The sequence below is a fragment of the Otolemur garnettii genome, unplaced genomic scaffold (assembly GCF_000181295.1).
Source record: "Otolemur garnettii isolate 467f Iridium unplaced genomic scaffold, OtoGar3 scaffold00005, whole genome shotgun sequence".
In the NCBI taxonomy this organism is placed as follows: domain Eukaryota; kingdom Metazoa; phylum Chordata; class Mammalia; order Primates; family Galagidae; genus Otolemur; species Otolemur garnettii.
The window spans coordinates 14,794,667-14,816,723 of record NW_003852400.1 but is presented as its reverse complement, the minus strand read 5'-3'; the positions used below and the strand labels follow the sequence as shown (position 1 = coordinate 14,816,723).

General features: G+C 38.9%; 1 protein-coding gene across 2 annotated transcripts in view; it reads left to right on the top strand.

The window, feature by feature from the left end:
• Positions 1-22,057, top strand: part of KIAA1324L (KIAA1324 like) — a 99,795-nt gene that overhangs the window by 35,022 nt on the left and 42,716 nt on the right. For both annotated transcript variants that reach the window (XM_003782635.1, XM_012811437.1), the window contains exons 7-10: positions 10,590-10,770; positions 12,510-12,638; positions 17,549-17,639; positions 18,278-18,380. In XM_003782635.1, coding sequence (XP_003782683.1) covers positions 10,590-10,770; positions 12,510-12,638; positions 17,549-17,639; positions 18,278-18,380 — 504 coding nt within the window. The remainder of the gene's footprint in view (positions 1-10,589; positions 10,771-12,509; positions 12,639-17,548; positions 17,640-18,277; positions 18,381-22,057) is intronic.

The window sequence follows — 22,057 nt, the reverse complement described above, 5'->3', positions numbered from 1 at the left end:
TTTATTTCAAAATATTAGGGGGTACAAATGTCCTTTTTACATGGATGAATCATGTAATGCTCAATTTAGGGCTTTCAGTGTGTCTGTCGTAGAGTAGTGTACATTGTTTCTGATAGGTAAGTTTTTATTCCTCCTCCTCCTCCTACCATCCTCCCTCTTGTTTCCCATGTCCTTTACACGATTGTATGACATACACCCATCATTTAACTGCCACTTATTAGTGAGAACATGTGGGGTTTATTTTTCCATTCCTGAGATACTTCACTTAAGACAGTGTTCTTCACTTCTTTTTATGGCAGAGTAGTACTCCATGCTGTGTGTGTGTGTGTGTGTGTGTGTGTGTGTATCTCACATTTTCTTTATCCACTCATCCATTGATGGGAGCTTAGGTTGATTCCATGTCTTTGCAATTGTGATTAGTGCTCTGAAATTATCATTATTTTTACCATTTATATTTCTCAGAAGTCATAACCTCAGGAAAGCATAGACTTAAAGTGTATACTGTGACTCACAGGATATAAATATCTTCTAAGTTCTCTCTAATTATTTGGTTATTTGGAAGGTTTTCTTAATAAAAACCATGCAGCCATAGGCTGTTTGGTTGTAGCAGATTACTGTGTAATTGCATTTAGAAAATGCAAAGTCATTACCATAAAAATGATACCTAGCTAGAGGAAAAAATGCACACATAAACTCCCATAGTCCTCTTAATTAGGGAATTAGCCTCTACCAGCCTGTGTGAGTGAGGGGAAACTGAGATTAACGGGCTGCTGTCCAGCACTCTTTGTATGTGTTTGCATCTGCAAAATAATGGCATGTATTTTTTGGACTTAATTTGGAAAATACATATAGATATCAGTAAAATTAGTACTTTTCTTAATTTTGGATCCTTAGGTTCTAATCTCATTTTTTATACTTATGTAATTATGGTAGATCCTCCATAGTTGACCACCTCCCTACATTGACACCTCAAGTTGACATAATTTTCATGGACTAGGTGTGCGCCACATGTTCGTACTAGTACAGGAGGTCTAGCTCCTTGTGTTGACCACCTCTGTATGTTGACCAGTTTGTTACAGTCCCTTGGGTGGTCAGTTTACAGAGATTCTATGGTATTAATCTTACCCTTAGGTCCTTAAGGTTTTTTTTTTTTTTTCTTTTAAGGAATATTCTTTTGAATGTGTAAGCTTTATGTGAATAAGAACAGTAACTCAAACCAACAGATGTTAGCTGACAAGGCCTTGTAAAGTGAGGTCTTAATGACTGTATAATAATGGCCAAGTAAGTACTATTTCTGTTTAGAAAATATATGTAGAAGGTGCCACTAAAGTGGATTAAAAAGTGATTAGGTTTATGTCTGGGTAAACTACTGTAGCTAAACTGGTCTTATTAATACCTAAGGTGAAAGTAAATTAGGTTATTTTATGTGATAATCATTAATCCAGCATTAACTGAAGCTTATATGAAGGAACTGTGAGTATAATGTCAATAAGTAGTATGATGAAATTTAGTTGACTTGGGTCTAATGGAAGTAAGGCCATATATATATGTGTATATATACACACACACATTTTATTTTGAGACAAAGTCTCAAGCTGTCACCCTGGGTTGAGTACCATGGTGTCACAGCTCACAGAAACCTCAAACTCTTGGGCATAAGTGATTCTTTTGCCTCAGCCTCCCCAGTAGCTGGGATTACAGGCGCCTGCCACAACGCCTGGCTATTTTTTGGTTGTAGTTGTCATTATCGTTTGGTGAGCCCAGGCTGGATACAAATCTGCTAGGTCCAGTGTATGTGGCTGGCACCCTAGCCGCTTGAGCTACAGGCACCAAGCCCGTAAGGCCATATATCAAAGTTATAATGCAGAATGCACACATTTGGATATATAGGTGTGCCACAGGCATGCTGTGTATTCATGTATACACAAATTAGGTATTTCTCTTGAATCTTGGATAACTCTGAATATGTTCTTGGCATACAAGAAAACAATGTACTAGCACTTCATAAATTCAGTGATTTTTTTTTTTTTTTAAAGCATGATTAGGATATTTTAAGATAAATGTTTCTAGCTCTAGAAGTAAACAAAGCCATGGGAACTTAGTTAAATAATACCTAGTCAAGAGGCTTAGGTTGCATAAGTGAAGTTGAGGTATTTTTGTTTTTGTTGTCTCAACATTTTCTTTTGTTCTGGTTTCATCTTTAAAAAATGTATTTTATTCTTACTGAGAATCACCTGGTGATTTGTAGCAACTTAATGATATTTCCTGGGGTTGTTTAATGACTGTGTTTTGGTTCTTTTTGATCCTATTTTGCCCTTGCTTGGGGAGAATCAAATTGATTGATAAGGAAAGCAGCTGTTGAGGTATATAGAGCCCTAAAATTTCCATTTATGTGACACAGCAGTATTACAAGTTTGGATTGCTTGTTGCCTATAGGAAAAGCTTTTAGGAAAATTTTAATTGGTAATTGAAACTATACTAATCCTAATTAAGAGACTCTCATTCACATCATGGAAAATGTGGAATGCCTTTTTGTTTATTCTTTCATTAAATCTTTATTACTGAGCACTGGTTAAATACAGGGCAGAGCTAAGGACAGAAGAAAAACAAATGTTTTCATAGATGTAGAGCAGTCGAAGTGGCTGCTCAAAACGACAGTGTGCTTCAGACTCACCAGGAAAGCCCTGTCCCAGATTTCCTTATTACAGAGGTCTGGAGCAAGGTCTGAGAATTTGCATTTCCAGGAAGGTCTTAGGGAATTCTGATTCTGCTGGTCCAGGATCTCAGCACTTTGAGAACCACTGGTCTAGACGATAGAGGAAGAGGTAGACAGTCAATCCAAGGAAATGAATTATTTCCAATTATTATTATTGGTACAGCAGAGGCGTCTGACCCAGTGTGGAAGGCTCCAGGGCTGTAAACTAGGCAAGGGCACAGGAGGAGAGCATTTTTGTTGAGGGATGGTAAGTGCCTGATGGAAGAAGCATGGTATCTCTGAAGAAGGATGTGTGAATGGAGTGTGGGATGTGTGTAAGGAGCTGCACTGTATGCAGCTAATGACATAGGTTGGTACTAGAATAGGTGTAGCTTCAAAGGGCCACATTGGAAATTGTGGCTTTTATCCTACAGGCATTGAGAAATCACTGCCGGGTTGTGGTACTGGAGCAATGTGATGTTATTGGATTTATGCTTCATGTAGATCTCCTTGGCAGTGCTTTGGAAACAAGATTAGAGGGGGGCAAGAGAGGACATGGATAAATACCTAGAAGGCCAATGATGCCCCTTTCTGGGTGAGAGAAGGTGCAAATGGGTGGTGGGAAAGGGAATACACAGGAGGGAAGCTGAGGAAGTAAGTAGGAGGTAAGTAAAATTCCCACGGTCTAACAGTTGGTTAGGTGGGAAGGGGGGTGAGGAAGGATGTGGTAAGGATTTGGGTAGAGGTACTGTTTAGCTAAAGAGAAGATTCAGAGGCAGGGAAGGAAAGACCATGAGTATAGTTTTTTCTTCATTTTAAAAATACCAATAGATTTGGGGGAGCAAGTTGAATTCTGTTCCACGTATATATCGTAAGTTGTATAGTGGTGGAGTCGGGGCTTTTGGTGTACTCATTACCTGAGTGGTGTCACTTTTACCCCATTGGTAAGTTTTTATCCCTCCCCCTCTCCCCTGTGAGTCTCCAATGTCCATTTCTACCACTCTGTGTGTCCTTGTGTAGCCATAGTTTAGCTCCCACTTACAGGTGAGAACATGTGGCATTTATTTTTCTGTTCCTGAGTTACATCACATAGGATAATGGCCTCCAGTTCCATCCAAGTTGCTGCAGAAGACATTCTTTCTTATGGCTGGATAGTACTCAGTACTCCATGGTAGGTATATATCACGTTTTCTCTATCCAGTATGAGTACAGTTTGGCTGTGTTGTGAGACGGGGCAGGTGGAGATGCTGGAATGGCTGTTGTGTTCTCCAGTCCGGGGCTCATACAGCATCTGGGCTAGATAACATGAATCTGAGTGTTTTGAACAAATAGTGGTAATTGAAGCCTTGGGCTTGGGCACGGTTTTTTCAGGGAGAATACACAGTGGGCTTCGGCCTGAGCCACAGCTAGGAAAGATGCTCGAGCAGAGATGGCGACTGTGCAAAGTGTCTGGAGAAGTGCGAGGGAAACCAAGGGAGTTCAGAAGGCTGATGCTGCTGAAGGGTTCATCTAGATAAGAACTGACAGGTATCCAGATTCAGCAGCTTTGAAGTAAATGGTGGCTTTAAAGAGAACCATTTTAACACATGGAAACCAGACTGAAGTGGGTAGAAGAGATGCAAATACAGCGAGGCCTTCATTCACCAAATATTTGTGGAACCTACGAATTATATCTAACATTGTGCAATGCCTTGTATAGATACAGAGAAATAAGCAGACATGGAGAATTACTTTCTTAGAACCTATTGTGGATAAGTTCTGAAGGTCTCGAGGACTTGATAGATTTTCATGAGATGTTATTCCCTGCGATAGATAAATGAGGTTTCACAAATGTTACTTATTTGAATTAAGGCTTAGGAAACAGAAAATAGAGATGTATAAAATAGATACAGAACCTTCACTTCTCAAAAGTATTCACTCAAATTTACATGAGGTATACTCACATAATATGTAGAAGCACAGGTCCACCATCAGTGCTGAAGCCTAAAACAATACTGAGCAGGGCAGCGCCTGTGGCTCAAAGGAGTAGGGCGCCAGCCCCATATGCCAGAGATGGTGGCTTCAAACCCAGCCCCTGGCCAAAAACTGCAAAAGAAAAAAAAAGACAAAAATAGAATACTGACCAGTGATACTGGGCAAGTGTTCATCAAGAGAAGGCATGTTTTAATGTTAGCATGATATTTGGTAGAGGTTTTCATTATCTCCGTATGGATGAGATAGAAAATTGTGGATTAAATGACATGGTTAAGTTGATACAGGACTAATGAAAGAACCATATGTAAAATGTGGAGTGAGTATCATAATTTGCCAGAGTAATATAAATGTGTATAGCAAGTTATTTATGTATATCCTAACTCATGCAAAGAAGAATATTTTTAAATACAATCATTAACCTCCTTAGGATATTATGAATATGTCTCTCAAATTGTAAGTCAGTAAGCTGAGAAGTATGATTGCAGGATCTGGAAATATTTTTTTTCAAGTGGAAAGAAAGGCACCATGGGATGGAAAAACCGTGATTATCTCTGCAATGTCTCTGACTGGTTCCCAGAGATGTAAGCTCTTTCCTTTGGGCTGTCATGACATTTTGTGTTTCTATGGAAGAAGATAATGATATGATAATAATTATGGTAATAGTATTGATAGTATTAATACCAGAAGCATTTATGTATCTGTGCATATACTTCCTATGTGCATGTGTGTCTGTATATTCAGAAGTTGCCTCTAATTTCTTTTAACTGCTGTGCAATTTAGACATTATTGCACCCAGGTTACAGATGAAGAAGTTGAGGCTTCATGAGGCTAAGTAATTTCCCTAAAGTCATAGCTAATAAGTCTTAGGTGTGAATTTTAACCCACATTGTCTTTTTCTAAGTCTGATGCTTTGTATTCCTTTTATTTTTTAATTTTTATAATAAATAGCAGTTGTGAACCTCTTATCACTATTAGACTCTAACCTCCTTCAGAGCAATTTATCTTACTAATACTTAAATCTTCCCTGTGCTTTGCGCAGTACATTGTAAGTACTTAATAAGAATGTCCTAAATAATTAACTTTAAGTATTTGAAGGGAAATTTTAGAAAAGAAGAAATAGACTTTTCTGTGTTATTTCATAGGGTAAAATTTGGGCTAATCAGGTGAATTTAGAGAAGGTCTATACCACTGGGATATACTGATATTCTAACAAGCAAAGCTCTTCAATTCTGGAATGACATGTTTTATCAAATAGGAAACTTTCTGTGCAGGCTTGAAGAGTGCTTGGGGGATAGGGCATTTGTTTCAGAAGGGAGCCTTTAGGAGGAGGTGTTAGATTGTACACAACTTTTTCATCTCCAAATCTAGGAAATTCATGGGTTATAGAGCATTTGCTAGTGTTTTAATATTAGTAAGTCTTATACTTTGTCTTTTTAATGCTCTTCAATGTTACAAATTATTCCAAATGCTGCATGTCTAGTATTTCTGGATTATAAAGCAGGAGAAAGAGGTAGGGGACATTAAAAATATGGCATAAAGGTATATGGGTTTTAGATCTGCCTTTCTTTCTTTTTTCTTTTTTCAGTTTTTGGCCGGGGCTGAGTTTGAACCCGCCACCTCTGGTATATGGGGTCGGCACCCTACTCCTTTGAGCCACAGGCGCCGCCCCATCTGCCTTTCTTTATATAGGATTTAGGCAAGTCAAATATACTATGTTCCTTAATTAGGATAATGGGAAAACATAGCATTTTTTAGAGACTAGGGATTTCTGAATTTTTTTAAAATAATTTTTTTAGATAGCCTCCTTTTATAATCTTTTTTAAAACCATCTTTTTTTTTTAAAAAAAAACACAAGCTTTATTGAAATATAGTTCTCATACATATAATTCATACATTTAAAGTATACAATTCAGTATTTTTAGTATACTCACCGCAATAAAACTATAGCCCTATTTAGAACTGCCAGTAAAATGTTAATTCCCATGGTATCTTCCACATAAAGAAAGATGATGATCAATGTTGTTGACCATTTAGAAGCAGAGAAGAAGGTCACCACATGGTAAAATAGAAAAGCAGCAAAGCCTTGATAGAAAAGAAATCAGGTGAATGCTGATCTGTAGGCCAAGGACCTTCCAAGAGCAGCTTGTAGATACTGAATGTGGCTTTGAAGGCAGGGTCAGACACCAGTTGGCAGAGTAGGCGGGTAATTCCAGGAGAGGCAAGTGATGAGAGCCCAGTGACTCACAGGTGGAAAAAGTCAAGGCCTGGGAGAGGCTGGAAGGCAAGAAATTACCTGCTTGGCTGAGACATCCTGAGTCAGAACATCATGGAGCATAAGGCAGTTGGGTTCATGGCAGTTGGTAGGCACTTTTAAAGCACATGTAATTTAGCTCTGATGAGTTGAGCCATTCTGTAAAGGCTTAGTACATTTGTGCATTAACATCTGAAGGAAGAAAATAGGCATCCATGGACAAATTCAGTCCAAAAATGTTTCTAAATTTTAGTCTTCACCATGACAGATTTTATTTTGATATGACAAGCAGCTTCAAGTTGATACCTCTGTGTTAAAATGTATTCTTTTCATGCTTAATATAAATATACATCGCTTCTTTCGTAATCTTAATGGTAATCTGGTATGTTTTACTCTATTAGGGTTTTGGTTTCATAAAACATTTCGTAATTTCATCTCAAGTAGACCAAGAATGAATTGACTATTCATTTTTCACCTGCTTTTCGAGTCATCTGATGCTAAGTATCATTAATATTGATTATTATCTTTCCTCAGGCAGACTTGAAATCATCTGTCCCCATTAGAAAGAGAGGCAAAGAATCAATCTGCCATGTGACACAAAGGCTTAGCAAACAAAACTTTTACTATAGGGCATTTGAAATCTGATTTATAAGCTTTTGAGTGCTTAAAGGTGGTGTACATTTTTTAATTTTTAAAAATTAGTTTGCTTGCATTGAAAGTCATGTGGTTAGCTGACTTCTCAAAATATATTTGCATGTTTTATTTTTACCCTTACCAACCTGACTTGTTTTTGACTGGTGTTACTTTACCCATTACTAGTTGTGTATGACTTTTGGGCAAATTCTTTAACAGCTCTCATCTGGAGTATTTCCTCATTTATAAACTTGGTGATAAGACAGTGTACTTCCCAAAGTGATTGAGAAGATTTCATGACGCACAATGTCATCACTGGTCCTCACTCCCATGTAGGAACCGACTATTAACCAGAATACACAGTAGCTCACACATAACTCAACCCATTCTTATTAATGTAAAAATAAATCAGAGAATTAGTGACTTGACTAGGAGGATATGAAAATCTTTTGTATATTTTTTAAGCCAGAATTAATGTAATAATGTTTTATTTGGTTAGGTTCTCTGAGTTTTAGTCTGCCTTTCTTTTATTATTTATTTATTTATTTAAGACAGAGTCTCACTGTGTCGCTCTTGGTAGAGTGCTGTGGCATTATAGCTCACAGCAACATCAAACTCCCAAGTAGCTGGAACTACAGGCGCCCGTCACAACACCCGGCTTTTCGTCGTTGTTGTTGTTACAGTTGTCATTGTTGTTTAGCAGGCCCAGACAGGGTTCAAACCGGCCAACCCCTGTATATGTGACTGGCACCCTAACCACGGAGCAACAGGTGCCAAGCCCATACTGGCTTTCTTGAAGGGCTTTGAGAGCCCCTTCTCGATACAGCATCTAATTTATTTTTTGCAGCTATTTACATAGTCCCAGCAGAGTTGGACATTATTTTACAGATGGTAAGAAAGGCAGCTGCTAAATAGCTGGTTAAAGTATATCATGACATAAGCCATAAAATGAATGTGAGAAAAGAGAACTGTTATAAAAAGTTATTTATAAGTCTACTGAGACATTTACCTTGAGACCATTTCCTTAAGCATCTTTCTTCATATAAGGTAATCTTTTCTTCAGTGAGAATACTTGAGAATAAAATTGAGTGGTCTAAAGAGCTTACTTTATATTATTTTCTATTAACTGGATCTAGCTATAGAGAACTACCTTTAATTTTGGTTCTCAAACTTCCATAGTAGACTTCCTATTGCAGAAATTGTTTTAAGGGAGAAAGAATACTTTCAGCAGAAATGTCTAATGAAAGGAACTTTTAGTTTCTTTTTAAAACTCTGTATTTTGTTATGAAATAGTTGATTTCTTTTTTTTTTTTTTTTTTTTTTGAGACAGAATCTCACTATGTCTCTTTGGGTAGAGTGCTGTGGTATCACAGCTCACAGCAACCTCCAATTCTTGGGCTCAAGCAATGCTGTTGCCTCAGCCTCCCAAGTAGCTGGGACCACAGGCACCTGCCACAACACCCGGCTAGTTTTTGGTTTTAGTTGTCATTGTTGTTTGGCAGTCCTGGACTGGATTCGAACCCACCAGCTCTGGTGTATGTGGCAGGGGCCCTAGCCACTGAGCTACAGGCACCGAGCCATGATTTCTTTTTCTTTTTTTCATTTATAAAACCTTTTATGTTTGCCCCCACAGAGCATATCAATTTTGGTTTGGAATGGCTAACCCATTTGGTATTTTTGGTTTCAAAATAAGAATGATTTTATGACAAAAACCTTTGGGGGTTTAGCTGACTTATAGCTATTTGCTTAGATAGAAGGTCGTCAGATAATGTTGTTCTGTTCAATGTTGTTTGGTTATAATGCTGATGAGATTAAAAAAATCCACTCCTGACTGGGGCCACTGTGTGTGGGGGAATTTATATGTTCCCCCATGTCTACGTGCATTTTCTCTGGTACTCTGGTTTCTTCCCACATCTCAAAGATGTGTATTTTAGGTGAATTAGTGTGTCTAGATGGTCCCAGTCTGAGTGAGTGCGGGGATGTGTTGTGAGTGTGTTTTGTGATGGGGTGGTCTCCTGTCCTGGGTGGGTTATGTCTGGAGCTCTGAGCTGCTGGGATAGGCCCTGAACTGGAATAAGGAGGCTGGGAAATGAATGAATGAATGAGTGAATACAAATTATCGTAAAATGAAACTTTGTAAAGGCTGTTATAATAACATAAACTCATGACAATAAAGCATGCTGTATAAAAGCTCCCAGCAAGCCCACCAGGTATATTCTTGTTTGCTTTTGAACTGCATGTTGGTAGGAGACATTTTCTTGACAATTTTCATTTTGTAATTAAGCTTATAGTAAAATTGGCTTCATTTTATATCATTTCACTTAAAGTTGTAGTTTCTAAGAACCTACCTATGACCTTGAGGACGTAAACTATATTTTGTTTTGTGCAGGGTAAGTGCATGTGTGAGAGACTGAAAGAATAGGGCTTCAAAGGCTATTCCCCTCCCGGCGGAGGCTGTCTTAGGGCTCAAGGAACACAGTCTAGAGGTATTGTAGCTACAACTCTGGTAGTCTAATGTTAGGTTATTGACAAAGACTCAGAACAGTGACCAATGTTTATGAACTAATGGGATTAAGGTGTGAAGCTTGATCTATTCTTTTTGAAATATAACTTTTCTGTGATCACATGTACAAAGCATGGTTAAACGTGCTGTGGCTGGAGGGAAGGAAGAGCATTGTGGAGGCCTCAAAATGGAAAGGAGTTTCTGCATAGAAATTTACATCAGTTACGGAATGAAGGCAATGAGTCTATAGGAGAGTAAGGGTGCTAGTCATCTTACCTTTATTTTAAAGAGGGATTTCATGACGAGGAACATGCTATGTGTGATGTCAGGCCACCAGGGTAAAAATATTTGTAAGTAACATTCATTTCCCTACCTTGGGAGTTTTCTCTTTTGCTCTCATTTTGTCACTAAAGTTTTACATTCTCTTCTGCAGTCCCTGCTATTCTGTCACTATTTGCACTTTTTCTAGGCTGTCAGTTTAAAATTTTTGTTATAAGCATGTTAACATGACTTGCTCCCTTTCCCCCCTACAGACTCAGATAATGTACAAATGGATAGAGCCCAAAATCTGCCGGGAGGATCTCACAGATGCTATTAGATTGCCCCCTTCTGGAGAGAAGAAGGATTGTCCACCCTGCAACCCTGGATTTTATAACAACGGGTCATCTTCTTGCCGTCCCTGCCCTCCAGGAACATTTTCAGATGGAACAAAAGGTAGGATGTCAGCTGGCCTGATAATCGGCCCTTTACAAGCTAACCTTGTTGGACTACTGTGACTTTGTTATAAATTGTTTTTATGGAAGGATTTTTCTGTAAAAAGAATGTTAAAACCCTTAACTTTCTTATCATTGAGTCTGAAGAAGAGTTGAGAAATAGGATAATGGAACTGCAAAGCTGCATGGCTTATTTTATATACAAGGGTAGCTGTTTTAATGGCATTTTATGTAATGCTCTCTTAATGGGATGTTTGTCTTTGGATAAGAAAATTTCACCATATAAGTGATTGAGGGTAAACGCTTCTTCTCTGGTGTGTGTGTGTTTATACTTCATGTATTTATATGAGCAAAAAATGTCATTTCTTCTGATATACCCTTAGAATAATGAATTGCATTTTATGCTATAATAAAAGCAAAAATTGCTTATTTTGATCATATGGCAATTAAAATAGCCCCAAGTAGATTGTTTAAAAAGTATACTGTTGGAAAAATTTTAGTACAACCCAAATCATAATATAAAAATAATGTAATAGAATTTATTTTAATCTTAGACAAGTGTTACAGTACATTTTAATTGCAGGTATCTGGCTTGAATATAAGTTGTGCCATATACTTCATATCTTTTGACAGCAGAAAAAGGCCTCTGAAGTCAAGTTGACTTGAGTGTGAATCTGTGTCCTACACACTGCCTGGAGTGTGATGTTGTTTAAAGCTTTGAACCTCAATTTTCTTGTCTTTGAGATTGTGGATAATATCTAGCTCATCATCATTGAAAGGTTATATAAAGATGTCTTCTGTAGTACTTTGGCAGCACGAAGTGTTTGATAAATGAAAGTTTTCTTTCCCCCTTTTCTTACAGAGATGATGATGCAAAGTGTCTTGGCTAAATTTAAAAATAATTGGAAAAATAATTAGAAAAGACTATTCTATCTCTACTATTCCACAGTTGCAGATGTTAATTTCTCAGCATCATTTCTCAACATAGTCAATATTATAAATTTCAAGTAATCATTTCTTAATTAAGTGGTATTAATATTCTGTTTTATAACCAATAGGGAGGATATGATTTTTCCTTATTCATAAAGTAGAGGGAACTGATTTTGAGATCATATGTAGGAGGACTTGAATTTGTTTCAGAATTATTCTTTTTATGGAGTATCATTCAGTATTAGCAATTATTCTGAGAAGGAAAAATTATTTTGAAAGTTTTTTTTATCTTTTTTCTTTTTCATGTTGGTGAAGCATATATGTGTGTGTGTGTATGTATACTATATCCAGAATTTTGTTCAGGATTTTTTTTTTTTAATACAGAGTCTCACTATGTCACCCTGGGCATAGTACCCTGGCCTCACAGCTCATAGTAACCTCAAACTCTTGGGCTCAAGTGATTCTTTTGCCCCAGCCTTCCAAGTAGCTGGGACTACAGGCACCACCACAATGCCTGGCAATTTTTAGGGATTAGGTCTTGCTCTGGCTTAGTCTGGTCTCCAACTCCTGAGCTCAGGCAATCCACCCATCTGGATCTCCCACCGTTAGGATTACAGGTGAGAGCCACTGCACCTGGCCTTAGGATTTCTTTTGAAACAATTATTAATTCCTAAGGGAACTGGTGGTCCAATACCTCTCCTTCCCACTTCTCTCTCTGCTAATTATAGTTTAGTAGTGCTTAGACAGAGGGAAAAGAAGTTGTACAGATGTAGTTTAATTTTAATTGTTTACCCTACTTTTCCTTTGTAGAATGCAGACCATGTCCAGCAGGAACAGAACCTGCCCTTGGGTTTGAATATAAATGGTGGAATGTTCTTCCTGGCAACATGAAAACTTCCTGCTTCAATGTAGGGAATTCAAAGTGTGATGGAATGAATGGTAAGGTCAGAATCAGCCCCCAGGGCGTATTTTGGCAGTATTCTCAGACTTTGCTCTCTAAAACACACCAAATTCTGGCATGAGGAACTCCAGCCTTATCATTTGGCTACTTACCCATCTTCTAGTTCTCACATTAAAAACAGTAAATGTGGTGTCACAGCCAGATGACTTTCTTACCTGAATATTATTAATTTTGCACTTTCTGGATGTGGTTTATAGATACTAAGGATCACCACTTATGGGTATAAATACCAGAGGGGATTTACCAACAGCAGGTAATGAAACTGGTGCTGTTTACCCTTTTAAAGAATAGCATGATAGCATTTCTGTCGGGATTAATTTAGTCAGGCTCAGCACTGTGCAATAGTGAGGGGTTAAGTGATATCAATTTCCCTTGCCTGTGAAATTTATGATTGTGTTTACAAAACGTGTATGATCCTCACTTACTGATAAAAACTTGAAAATGTTATTTTGGGCTACGTTATTGCACTTACTGTGGAGTTCTGTAGGAAAGTGGTTGAATTTCATTTGTTCTTACATTTTAAGTGCTCAGAGAAGTTAGCACTTAGTTGTTCTGCAACATTTGCTGGTGGAGTAAATGACAATATCTCCCTATAGTTTTTAAGCTTGATGCGACAGTTAGGTATCATAAATACCAGGGCTTTATATCCTTCACTTTTATCAGCTCACTGGCATTTTTTGTCAACTTCTCTCTGTGTTGTGTTTGATTACTGTAAACACGCTCTCACCTATTCACACACACACATAGCCTTTTTAATACCTGTGTTTTAAGTCAATGCCTATCCAAAAGAAATAGGCTTGAGATACAGGAAGTGAGGTATACACGTGAATACAGAGATTGGCAAATAATGGGCCTTTGAATAATGTCGATTAAATGATATATAGTAAACATGAAATATTCCTCCTTAATGACAAATAATCCCACTTTAAAATTTATCGTAAGGGAGAAGAAGGAAAATGGTAGTTATTACCTGACCACGATGGCTTGTGTTCCTAAAATGTCCTATGGTTAAATTCTACATTGAGAAAGTTAAGACCTATTGGAAAAGTGAGGTCGGGAAGGGCAGGGTTTTGAATGACTCCGTATGTGTGTGTTCATTTACTAGTAGAGATTATCTGGAATTTGTATTTGATTTTTTGGAGGACTTAGTCTAACTCTTATGACAATACTTGATTTACTTACTTTGCTATACTAGAAAAAAAGTAAAACAAAATACACCAAAATATAAAGGGGCTATTTTTGGGGGGGGGGTTGGGAAGTTTCTGGGAAGTATGAATTACTTTTTTTCTTGTTTAGTTTATTAAATTTAATAAATATTCCATCTAGACGCACATTACTTCCCAAATCAGAATAATAGAACAAAATACTAGTTTAAAAACATATTCATTTGACCTATCAAGTCTTTTATTGGTATTCTTTTCTAGAGAAATACTAAAATATGGAAGATCTTTACCTAAAATATGTTTATTATGGTGACATTTATATTAGTTAAAAGTAAAAACAGGTCAGGTGCAGTCGCCTGTAATACCAGCATTTTGGGAGGCTGAGGTGGGAGAATCGCTTGAGGCCACCTGTTTTCTGTGTTTTTGTGTCTCTGTATCTTCACATGGGCTCTTCCTGCGTCCATATTTCTATCCTGTCATAAGGACACCAGGCATACTGGATTGAAGGCTATTCTATGACCTGATCTTAATTTGATTATATCTGCGAAGTCTTTAGTTCCAAATAAAGTCCCATTCACATGTATTAGGGGTTAGTACCTTAACACAGGTTTTCTGACGGACACACTAAACCTAGAATAGCATATGTTCTGTTTTACTGAACCTGTGGCTGGAATTTCCCCAAAAGTGGCTGGCGGGGAGTCCCCATAAGGGAGGAACCCAAACTGCCCTGAGACGGGTTCTGGTTGGTATTCCAGAGAAAGAAGCACTAAACTCCAGAGGGATCAGGCCAAAGCATTTCTCAGGGGAATTTACGTAGGGAGGGCTCAGGCCATGTCCTTGGAGCAGACAGTGAGACAAAGGATGTTCTACCTAGGCGTGTCTGAAATGAGGGAGTGGGGTTATGGAGTTTATATAATGATTTGAGGAGTTTGACTCAGGGCCAGAGTCTGTCAGAGTTTTGGACAACAACCAAAATACCCCTGGAAATGCTCAAGGCTCCAGCTTGGGTTCAAGCTGGTGTGTTGGGGGGCAGTACGCAGCTGGCAGGTCACAGCGTGATCAACACACTCTTGTGTTTCTTGGTCAGGATGGAGAAAAAAGGGAGGTAGACTAGGGGGCTCCACAGCGGACAGGATTCAGATGCAAGAAATGTTTGTCTCCTTTCGTGGGGGTGTTAATCCCCCCATCCCAAAGTACTTCTCCTTACTGTCCTCATATTGCTTTCTGTTTTTTGTTTCCCCCTCATGCCATACACATATTTGAACACTAGGAGGTGTTCTTACAGAAATATTTGTAAAGCCCTTCTCTCAGGTAGATAGCCAGGATCTCCGGCCCTTCTGGGGATGAGACTGCTCTGTCTGGAGCACCTTGGAAGAGGGTGGGGTGGAGTGGGCCCTCCATCTTGGTGTTGCCCCACCCTTAATCCTATCCTGAGCACCTGCTATACTGGGGAGCGGAGGAAGCACTTTACCACTCTGGGAATTCCCCAGCCCTGGCATGATAGGATTCGGAAAGCGACCTAAAGTAACATTACGCTGATTATTATGTCATTAGCTTAAGTGTAGGTTGTGGTTTGCTCCACCCAGGTGGGCTTTCAGAAGGAGACCTCACACATGCAGATGCAACCTTGAGAACCCTGTTGATCATTTGTTACCATCCCACACCTCACGAAAGCCCTTCTCTGGACCAGGCCAATAAGAGGAAACAACCTAAGAATTAATTCCCAGAGAGAGAGCCAGTTAGTGAGTGAGTCAATCTGTCTGTCTCCACTTGTGCAGACAGACTCGTTTTGTTCCTCAATAAAAAGCTATTTATGAAATTGTCTCCTGCCTGTGGTCACTCTGTCCTATTGGCCCTGCTTGTGATTTTTCCAAGCAAGAAGCCAAAGAACTAGGATAATAGTCTGCTGAGAGGGTAGACCTGACCCTGTGGTGTGTCTGGTCATTCTTCAGCCAAGAGTATACCAAGCACGGAGAGCAGACGGCCACTCTGACACTTCCATTTGTGGTATAGGATTGCTACATGGGAACATGCCTCTCCCTCTTAGGCCCACCACAAGTTTGCAGTCTTCTGAATGTAAATGCCTCTCATATTACTTACATTGCAGTCAAGGGCCTGTTGTTCCACTGGGTAAAGACAGTTCTGTGGCTTTTCAGCTCTTAGAATTAGAAGTTGGTATCTACTTTTCTCTCTTTTCAACCACGTGAACCTTCAGATAGTTGAACAATTGGTATTTCTCTCCTAAGTAGATTAGTATGTGTTGTTTTTAAGATTAGCTCGATTGATATACAACCAACATACCACCTTTCTATAAATTGCTGATAATAACATTTCAAAAACTGTCCAATCTAGCAGTAATAGTTAATCCTTTTCTCAGTTTCTCTTTCTTTCTCATATCTCTTAAAGTAGCCTAAATTGAAATTTTCTTTTGGATGTGGAAGTGCCAGTGCTAAGGTATTGCCATTAATCAATAACCTTGCCTGATGCTATGTTGGGGAGACTTCTCTCTTCTTCTCTTTACTGTGGCCATTTCAGTTCAAGGAATGTCAACTGCTCCTATGCAGAGGACAGACTTCAGATAACCTTTTATAGATAGCTCTATACTGTTAAAAGTTGTTAGTGTCTCTCTATTCTGATGTAACTGAATCCAAGCTCTTATCGCTCACTAAATGGCAGCCAATAAGTTGAGAGATGAAGTGTTAGGATAAGGAAAGTGACTTATTTGGGAAGCCAGCAAACTGAGAGAATAGCATACCTTTGTCTTGAACCATCTTAAGTTAGTTTGAACCTTAGGCTCATTTTTACATTAAGGGAAAGAGCATGGATGTTGCAAGAGGTGACTGGTGACCCCAGGTATCTGAGTATCAGCAAGGGTCAGAGGAGGTTGTGAAACTTCTTTTTTCTCAGGATAACAAAAGTTAGGTCACAATGTTCCTAGAAATCTTTGATATAGCATAGTTACTTGTATGCATACTTTCCTTATCTCCCCAGGAGTTAGTCTTGGGAAAGGGGTAGTTCTCTTCTTTCTTCTAGAGATGAACTACAACCTAAATTCTTTCTCTAACTATCTGGACAACATCAGAGTTAAGCAGAAGCTTTTAACCTGAAGGATATTACCACAGGGGGTTAGAAGCAAGATGGAGTTAGTCCTGCCACGCCTCTCTTCTGCGGTTACACTGACTCCTCAGGGAGGGTGGGCCTTGTCTGGTTTCACTTGTGCTAGTTGAGTAAATAAATAAGTGAATGAATGCTGAACAGGGGTTAAGTTAGGGAACAACAATACAGCAAACTGTAAGAAGGAACTCCTGACGCTAAATCTTCTTTGTTAAATAATGTGAAGTTTCTACTTCTCACTGGTTGTCCGTGGACTAGGATTTTCCATCTCATCTCAATATATTAGAATGGATAAAGGCCATCTGTTTTAGTTCAAAATTGTGCTTCATTGAGAAAACCGTTTTAGTTTTCCCATTAAGTAACTTTTATGCAAAATAATGCATTGCTTGGTTCCTCCTGGGGAGTGATGTGGAACATCTTTATCCCTACCTAGGGGCCTACCTCTGCGTGCAATTTGCAACTGTAACTTAAAAATAGGAAATTCTTGTGGAGTATTTTTAACTTTGAACATAAGTAGTAAGACTTCTTTTTATTTTTCCTTTATTTAAAAAGATTGTTGGAAATCATTAATGGAATTTTTTATTAATAAAAATAACTTTTATCATTTCCAGGTTGGGAGGTGGCTGGAGATCATATCCAGAGTGGGGCTGGAGGTTCTGATAATGATTACCTGATCTTAAACTTGCATATCCCAGGATTTAAGTAAGGAAATTTTAATTCTTTCCTGTAAGAATCCCCACACTTGTTTTTCATAGAAGCACATGAAGTAGGGCTGCTTATAGAATATATCAATATTGAAAAAATACTTAGTAAGTAACAAGCTGTCACAGAGTCGAGCATTACATTTACGACTATTTGTAGCATCAGTGATTGATAAACTGTTAGTTGTATATTACTCAGATAAAGCTGAATAATTTTAACAATATTACATCGAAGTGCTGCAATAACCTTGATGCTTGGATGCTTAATGGAGAGAACTTAGTTCAAGTTATTTGTAGGAATATCTTTTATTTATTTGTTTTCCTAGTTCTCTCTATAAGGTAGCATATTACACATATTGTCTTGAAATTTCTCAGTAGGAGTCTTTTTTTGCTTTGGGATGGATTGGCAACATTAGTAGCGGAGGATTCAGGTGTATTACCTTAGCTTGTAGACTCCATATGAGAACAGAGAGTGCGAGTGTGCAAGATGGAGTGTCGGAGAAGTTGTGGATGGGGCGGCGGTAGGTCAGGGGAAGAGAGGAGCATGGATTTCAGCTTGCTAAACAAAAGTGGCTTAATTTTATTCTGAATTGTGTTTAGAACATACTATAAATATTGCTATTTTACTCTGCCAAACAGACCACCCATGTCTGTGACTGGAGCCACAGGTTCTGAACTAGGAAGAATAACCTTTGTCTTTGAGACCCTCTGCTCAGCCGACTGTGTTCTGTACTTCATGGTGGTAAGTGGACAAGCAGGTTTTGGAGGCAGATCTGTGAGAATTTATCTGAGCAAGGTGGGATAAGAACACTGTTTTTCTTGCCATTCTTAGGGCCTTCCAAAAAAACATTAAAAAATACCTAGGTTAGTCACTAAGAATTGTGCAATAAAGTCCACAAAGAAAGTATTGTTTTCTCATGGGAAAGACCCCAGGTAGGGTGGGGATGGAGAACAGTGACTGATAGAGGCCGGGAATGTTAATCTCTTCAAAAGTTCCTTCATAGGTGGCTCCAGTAGCTCAGTGGGTAGGATACTGGCCACATGCACCAAGACCGGTGGGTTCGAACCTGGGCTGGGCCAGCTAAAACAACAGTGACAATTGCAACAAAAAAATAGCTGGGCGTTGTGGTGGGTGCCTGTAGTCCCAGCTACTTGGGAGGCTGAGGCAAGAGAATCACTTAAGCCCAAGAGTTTGAGGTTGCTGTGAGCTATGCTCCCACGGCAACTCTACCGAGGGGTTGTGCTTTTTGTTTGTTGTCCCAATGACCCTGTAGTAGCTGGGTAACAGTCCATGAACAATTTCGTCCACAGTATACAAGATGTGTAGAGATTTATACATTTATTTGTGATTATAAATAGCTTTAATGAAGGCAGATCATTTCGTTCTGAAAACAGATATTAACTTCATAGCAGTAAGACATCATGAATAATCTTTAACATATCCACCAAAGCCACAAATAACCCACATATCTTCAGTTTCCTCAACTCTGCCCTCTTTTTTTTTTTTTAATGTTAGTTGTTCGTACTCAGTGCCATTGATGAAATTCAAGCTCCTATTATCTCTCAACTGGACTGTTCAGTGGTCTCCTATCCATTCTTCTCATCTCCACTCTGTCATCTGTGCCACTGTCAAAATTACCTCTAACATAAAAACAACAGGAGAGTCATCAACAACGAATCCATCCGCTTGCCCTTGGTGCTTTTTATTGCATGTAGTACGGCTTTTTAAAGTGTGCTCTCTGGACCAGCAGCACCAGCATCTTCTGGAGACTGAGAAAAGCAAATTTCTGGGTTCCGTCTGAGTCTTATTGATTGAATGGGAAGCCCTGGGGCACAGCAGCCTTGGGGAGGGGGTTCTGGTGCACTCTGAACACTTTCCTTAGCACGGCATCTCTGTGGCTCTTTGTCTTCTTTCCCCAGCCTCAGTTATCAAACCTGCTTTTGCTGCTGCTCACCTCCCCTTAGTCCCCCGAGTTACTTAGTGTGAGTGAACACTCTGTTTTCATTCCTTCTGTGCTGACTCTTCAAGCTAGAACGACATTCTTCCTTTTGCTTTTTTGTCTGATAAACTCCCAAGCCTACTTCAAAGGCAGCGATTAGGTCATTAAGTATGAAATATCCTGTTTCAAGTCAAAAGCTTAGTTTATTATATCTCAAACAAGAAGCAGTACAATTAAAGTAAGCGCCTAAATTATTGACACAATTTTGCCACCTTAAGGGTAGCTTGTTTATGTGAGCAGAGAAGCCTGGAGAGCAAGTGGAGATGAAATCATGAAAGGGGCTTTCGACAGCATCTTCCTTGGTTTTCCTTACCACAAGTAGACCAAAGCCTGGAAGAAGTACTCAGTTGGTGCAAGGCTTGGTGAAGGTGGTAGATGACAGAGAGTTTCCATGTCTTGTGTCTGTAGTTTGAACAGGATTATTTGTGTGACATATGGTCCAGCATTGTCTTGCAGGAGGCTTGGCCTGTCTGTACTGACTGATCTAGGATGCTTCATCACAAGCATCCTCATCATTTTGTCCAACTGGTTGCAGTAGACATCCTTTATAATCAACTGACCAGGTTTCATGAAGCTGGAGTGGATAAAAGCAGTGCCAGACCACCAGATAACATTAGCCTTTAAAAAAATTATAGGATTTTATGGGGGTCCAAATGTTTTGGTTACATGGATTTCTCTTGTACTGTGTGAGTCCCAGTTATAATTGTTGCCACCACACAGGCAGTGTTCATTGCACCTGTTAGATATGACTTCATCCATTCCTTTCTCCCCATCTCCCACCTGCTTGATTTCCATTGAGTTTTACCTTCATCTGTGCACATGAGTGCTGATGGGTTAGTTCCAATTTAATAAAGTACATGTGGTGTTTGCTTTTCGCTTCTTTAGATACTTCATTTAGGACAGTGGTTTCCAGTTGTATCCAAATTGTTGCAAAGGGGATTAAGTCATCTTTTCATGGTTGAATAATTTTCCATGGTGTGTGTGTGTATGTGTGTGTATATACACACCCATTTTGTTAATCTACTCATGAACTGATAGCTAGGGGTGATTCCACATCTTTGCATTTGTGAATTGTGTTGCAATAAACATTCAAGTGCAAATGTCCTTTTGATAAAATGACTTCTTTTCCTTTGAATAAATACCCAGGAGTGGCACTGCATGAACGTGGAGAGAAAGGAACACTTACACAGTGTTGGAGGGCCTGCAAAGTAGCCCAGCCACTATGGAAAACAATATGGAGATTTCTCAAGGAGCTAGAAGTAGACCTGCCGACCACTTGATCCATCCAGCAATATTATTAGCTTTTCTTGTTTTAATGAATATTTGGTTTGGGACCCGGTTTCAGCACTTTGTCTTTTATCCAACCATTATTCATAATGCTTGCAATTGTCAAAAAGAACCCCCCCTTTTTGTGTGTGTGTGGTTTTTGTCCAGGGGCTGGCTTTGAACCTGCCACCTCTGGCAAATGGGGCCGGCACCCTACTCCTTTGAGCCACAGGAGCCAGCCACAAGAATCCATTTTTTTAATCCCACATAACAATACAGTATAGCAGTGGTTCTCCTTTATGTCATGACAGCAACGAAAGACAGGGTTTGAGATGATTTCTCTTCTGATGTTTATTTAATTCATGTGGAACACATCTGTCCAGCTTCTTTACCTTGCTTATGTGTTTCAAATGATCTAGTAATGTTGTAACAATAACGTGAAACCTTGCTGCTAATTCATGCATAGGTTGAGATGGACTGTTTCCACGACAGCTTTCAGCCTCATCATTATCTAGGTTGGTCTCAGGTTGCCCACGTGGCTCATCTTCATGATTAAAGTCACCAGAGGGGAGCTTCTTAAGTCATCAACATACTGTGCATTCATTAGCCACATCCTTTCCAAACATTTCATTGATATTTCAAGCTGTCTGGGCTGCATTGGTTCACAAGAAGTCATATTTGAGAAAACACAAAGTTTTGATTTTATCCATGGTTTCATATTTTTCTAAGAAAATATGAAAGATAATCAATCACAAGCCAAAATGTGCATTTGAAACAATGAGGATGAACCTTAACAATAAAAATAAAGCAAGATGTGTCAAAGTGAAACATCAGAGATACCAGTTGTCCAACTTAAGGAAATCTGACATTTCCTACTTAATAACTTAATAAAACTTCCCCCTTTCTGGGAAGCTCATGGTTCTCTCATTTCTTTAAAGTTAATCACCCTCTCCAGTGTGTTCCTAAAACCCTTTGAAAAATACCTGTTTTATTTATGTGAATTTACTTATGTTTTTGTCCTTCTTGACTCCTTCTGATCATAGCCATGGTATTTATTTTGATAAATCAATACCAGAATGTTTTTGCGTTCAGCAAAGTTGGCTAATTTTTTCCCCCTCTTTGAGTGAGTTGATCTTCTCACAGAATTTTGGGA